This window comes from Nematolebias whitei, chromosome 19 (genome assembly GCF_014905685.2).
Source record: "Nematolebias whitei isolate Nwh7 chromosome 19, NemWhi1, whole genome shotgun sequence".
NCBI lineage: Eukaryota > Metazoa > Chordata > Actinopteri > Cyprinodontiformes > Rivulidae > Nematolebias > Nematolebias whitei.
In genome coordinates, this window is record NC_056516.1 from 5388927 (window position 1) to 5394462 (window position 5536).

Genomic DNA, 5536 nt, shown 5'->3' on the forward strand with positions numbered 1-5536 from the left:
GGGGGGGGGGGCATGCCTATCTCAAGCAGTAGGGGCGCTGTGGCCCCACTACACATCAGCCCACATCATTGTTTTGAAGTGTCGCACAGCACTGAATATGATTCAACACTTTGCTCCCGTGCTACAGAATCAACACGTGTTGATTCACACAGACAACATGATGACTGCTGCGTACATAACCATCAAAGGGTGTGCGTTCAGCCCAGATGTTACACATTGCGCGAAAGCTACTGTGTTGGGCTCATCAAAACCTGCTCTCTATTAGAGCGGTTTTACATATCCGGTGTTCTGAACAGAGGGGCAGATGGGACGTCCAGGGGCGGCCCACGTCACGTGGACCGGACCCTCCATCCAGATCTGATGTTTTCAGACGTAGCAGAAGTTGGCAAAGCAGCTGTGGACCTGTTTGCGACGCGAGAAGAATGCTCAGTGTCAACTATGGTTTTCCCTGAGCCCGCGAGACGATCCATCGCTGGGGGGGGACGCATTTGCTCACAGCCCGTGGCCCAAAACGCTTTTGTACGCGTTTTTTCCCCCACCTCCTCTGTTTTTTACGGTTCCTGAACCGAGGTTCAGGAGGAGGGATTGACAGCTCTCCTGGTGGCTCCCGGCGTGTGAACGCACCATGGTTCCCAGGCCTACAACGTCTGTTGTCGGGTCGCCGTGGAACTGCCGTGGAGGGAGGATGCTCTCCTTCAGGCAGGAGGAGCGACCAAGAGTTACCCAGAAATAGGTCAGCACCTGTGGGTCTGACCGCTGAGCGGTCCCACTTAGAGGATGGGTCTCCCTCAGGATTCAGTGTGCACAATTCAAGATTCACGTGCTGCATCTACCACAGTTCTGTACACATCAAAGGGGACGGCTTTTCAGCGCTGGTGTACAGAGAAGGTTTAGAGGCCACCTCATGCCTTTTAGGCGGCGTGTTGTTTTTCTACAACAGCTGATGGATAGGGAGTTGGCATTCAGTACGCTTTAACGTACGTTGCAGTCATCTATTCCTGCCACGAAGGTTTCGGAGACAGAACAGCTTTTAATCACCCGCTGATGAAGCGTTTTTCTAAAAGATGTTCAGAGACACAGGCCTGCTTCACGTCCACTTGCTCCACAGTGGGATTTAACGCTGGTCTTGCGAGCCCTGATCAAAGCTCCAATTGAGCCTCTGGATCAGGTTTTCACTTAAAATTCTTGTCTTTTTAAACAGCCCTGCTGCTGGCTTTAACACCCGCTAAGAGGGTAAGTAATTATCTGCCCTCTCTGTTGCTTCGTCATGCCTTAGAATTTAGGCTGACGGGCAGCTCAGCTGATTTAAGACCAACCCAGCTTTTATGCCTAAAACATCACGAGCTCTTTTAAATCAAGAGTGATATCGTTGGAGGGGTCTCTTTCCCCCCCACAGATCAGAAGAGGAAGCATCTTTTCATCTTCTCTGCCCGGTGCGGGCGTTGACGTGTTACATAACGCGCACAGCTGCAATGCGTTTCAAACTCAACAATTGTTTGTGCATTATAGAGATGCTTCTGCAGGTCGCCGTTATCCATCCAGCGCTTGTCACACTGGCTGTGTGAGGCCTTTTCTGAAGCCTACAGAGCATCAGATTTAGGGCCTCCTGTCAACCTCTAAGCACACTCGACCAGGGATATCGCATCTTGGACTGCTCTGCATAATGGTATGTCAATGCAGGACATTTGCACTGCGGCTGCATGGTCAACACCCTGCTCATTTATTCGCTTTTACCTACGTGATGTAACGGCTCGTTCCATGACGCATTCTGTCCTTAGTGCTCTAACAGAATGAATATTGTTGTTCTCATGGAACTCTGTTTGAGCTCACTTCTGTCTGCATGCATTACAGTGTGAGATGTTGTTATCAGTCACAAGTTTTGTCTGTGATTTAGGTTCTATTGTCACTAATCAGTTCATGACTATTGTTACCAATCAGTTCATTTGATCAATAATCAATTCATGGATATTAATCTGTTTATACTGTTCAGCCATGAACCAGTTGGTTCATGCCCCTCCCCCCCCCTCTTTTCAACATTTTTCCGTTGAAAGTTTTCCGGGGCGTTCATGCTTTGTCAGAACGCATAGTTACACAACATGCGTCTGTGCATGGCACATAATTACGCGATGCGTAGTTATGCACACGGGGAGCTGAGTGACAAGACGTTTTTTTTTGGGCAAGCTTCCGCTTCTTACTGTGTTCGAATGGACCCAGTGAGGCGAGGACCACATCCGCTTCGCCCTTAACCCATCAGCGACAGCCTTAAAGGGCGAAGCCTATATGAAATAGAACGTTGGTTACGTACTGTAACCCCAGATTCTATGAATATAGGCGTAGCCCTTTAAGCGTCGGGCCTCACTGGCTCCTAAATGGCTGAAGAAAAAAGCTATTTTGGGAGCCGATTTCCCGCTCTTAACGTAATTTATACGGACCGGGTGGGGCCCACACAGCAGGTGGGCGTGGACTAAATTTTTTTCAGTGCTTATGCTCTGCATAACGGGATAAACCCATCAGCGACAGCCTTAAAGGGCTACGCCTATATTCATAGAATCTGGGGTTACAGTACGTAACCAACGTTTTCTTTTTTTTTTTTATTACATTGTTTTAGGACAAAATTTTATTCTAAATAAAATTGAAATAAAAAATGGTAAAAATAAAATAAAAATTGTTTTAAAAATGTGTGAATACTTAAAGATTCACTTTATTTATGTAACACTTCAGGGCTGTTTGCAAATGTTTGTCCTGACTGCATTCAGACTAGAGACTTGTCAGCCTTGTCAGAGTTAGCTGTGCCTTTAGCATGTGACTGTAATTGTATTGGGGCAGCTGTGGCTGAGTGGTTACAGCGGTCGCCCTCCAATGGGAGAGTTGTGGGTTCGATTCCACCACTATGCAGTTACATGTTGACGTGTCATTGAGCAAGACACTGAACCCCTCATTGCCTCCTATGTATATTGATGTATGAATGTGATTTAAAGCTCTGATTTGTCTCTATAGAATGATTTGTGACTTTAGCTTTGTAGAGATATAGTAGAGTGCTGTATGAATGTGTGTGTGGAGGTAAATGAGGGCACAGATTGTTGTAAAGAGCTTTGAGCATCTTGATCAGATAGAAAGATGCTATATAAGTACAGACCATTTCCATCCATTCCATTTGTAATGTTTTGAAAATATTTATCAGTAGCTGTGTTCAGCCCAAACTCATTATAAAATGTACTAAACCTGTTTCCTGATTCCAGGGCAGAGTTGGAGAAAAAGGAGAACCAGGGCTGACGGTGAGGAAAGAGCAATCATGAGTTACATATGGAGTTAAAAATAAGTTTTCTTACTCTCGTTCTCACCACTCACACAGAGAGAAGAGGTCATCGAAATAATAAGAGAAATCTGTGGTAAATTCCAATTTTTGAAGAAGTTTTAAATATGCTGTAATGCTATGTGGTTCTCAGTTAGCAGCTAATGCTTCTAATAAATGTAAATTGATTATGCAGGAACAACTAGGATTAAGATTAACAATTTCTTCTGCCATAAAAGCTAAAATTAGGATTGAAGTCAATACAACGACCAGTAATCTGAATTTTAAATGTTTTGTTTTATTACTGTTTTTATTGTTTTATCTCAATCTTACGCAATTGATCGACTCTCCTACTAGATTAAACAAAAACCATCCTGAAAAATCCTCCATCTTAGACCTATTTCTAACTAATATGCCTCACAAATTCCCTGGTACAGGTGTATTCGCTGATATTTTGAGTGATCATTGTGTGACAGCTGCTTTGAGAGATATTAAACTTCCACCTTCTAAGCCCAGATTAATTCAAAAAAGGGATCTGAAACATTTTTGTGAACAGTCATTCCTCTGGGATCTGTCTCACTTTGACTGGCATCATATTCTGTTAACTGATGACGTGAACTCCGCTTGGAACTATTTTCATAATAGTTTCATTTTTTTCGTGAACAAACATGTTCCTTTTCGTCATTTCAGAATAAAGGGACGAGACAGCCCCTGGCTTACTCCAGAGCTAGCTGACCTCCTGCACAGGAGAGACCATCTTTGGGCTGCAGCGAGAAAATCTGACTCAGACACTGATTGGTTGAGTTTTCGACAGATGAGGAATAAATGCACAACTGCTGTCAAAGCAGCAAAACGCAACTATTTCTTATCTCAGACCTCCAAAAATCTAAATGACCCTAACAGATTCTGGAAAACCATCAAATCTCTCTCAGGCACCCCCCAATCATCTGACCCCCCATCACAACTTCTCATTAACTCTGTTCCTGTGTCAAATAAGCATGTGATCCTGAACTGTTTCAACAAACATTTTGTTGCTTCTAGTTCTTGACAGTTACTAACAGAAAATCAGCCACTTCCCCTAATAACCAAACTTCTACAAATCAAATCCCTCCTACAAGTCAATCCTCAGTTAATCACAGCTTCTCTTTTTTCCATTCTCAGTCAGTGAGGTTAATAAACTGTTAAAAGATCTTGACCCTAAATAATCTGCAGGTCCAGATGAACTTCCACCTTATTTCTTAAGGCTGGCTGCTCATATCATCTCAGTCCCTGTGACCCACATCTTCAATCTCTCCATAAGACAAAACTCCATCCCACACACTTGGAAAACAGCCTTTGTTCTTCCTTTGCTGAAGGGAGGTGACCCCACCTCACTGAACAACTATCAACCAATCTCTAAACTCTGCATTTTAGCCAAGGTTTTAGAAAAACTGATAAACTCTCAAATCAAAAATTACCTGGACTCATTTAACATCTTACCTCCACATCAGTCTGGTTTCAGGAAACAACACAGCACAACCACTGCTTCACTGAAGGTTCTTAATGACGTTGTTGAAGCACTGGATGCTAAGGATTATTGTGCTGCACTTTTCTTAGACCTGTCTAAAACTTTTGACACTGTGGATCATAACATCTTGTGTTATAAACTCTCAGAAATTGGTTTCTCAGAACACACCATTCGTTGGTTCTCTAACTATCTTTCAGACCGGAGGCAATGTGTTCAACATAATGGTACTTCCTCCAGTTATTTAACAGTCAACAATGGTGTACCACAAGGCTCAGTCTTAGGACCCACCCTCTTTACAATCTACATACATAATGTAGGTAAAAACATCCCTAATGCATCCATACATTTCTATGCTGACGACACAGCTGTTTATTGTCGAGCTAAAACTGTTGCTAAGGCTTTCCAGTTTTTGAATTCTGCATTCAACTACATCCAGACTGATTTGTTCCGCCTCAAACTTGTCCTAAATGCCGACAAAACCAAAGGGATGCTTTTTTCAAATAGGAAGTTGGTCCCAGCAGTTCTTCCTCCGATTTTATCCTCAAATGGTGTCCCCATTGAGTTTGTTGATTCCTATAAATATTTGGGTATCTTGGTCGACTCACATCTCTCTTTTAAGCTCCATGTGGAAAACTTGGTAAAGAAACTGAAAGTTAAACTGGGTTTCTTTTTCAGAAACAAATCCTGTCTAACCCTGAATGCTAGAAAACGCCTTGTATCTGTGACTTTCCTTCCCT

The 5536-nt window shown here is 43.3% G+C and overlaps 1 protein-coding gene across 1 annotated transcript in view; it reads left to right on the plus strand.

The window, feature by feature from the left end:
- The window catches only part of LOC119426031 (collagen alpha-1(XXVIII) chain), a 168683-nt gene extending 164696 nt beyond the window's left edge, over positions 1–3987 (plus strand). The window contains exons 12-14 of the mRNA XM_037693591.1: positions 3240–3275; positions 3353–3389; positions 3983–3987. Coding sequence (XP_037549519.1) covers positions 3240–3275; positions 3353–3389; positions 3983–3987 — 78 coding nt within the window. The remainder of the gene's footprint in view (positions 1–3239; positions 3276–3352; positions 3390–3982) is intronic.
- The last annotated feature ends 1549 nt before the right edge of the window (positions 3988–5536 follow it).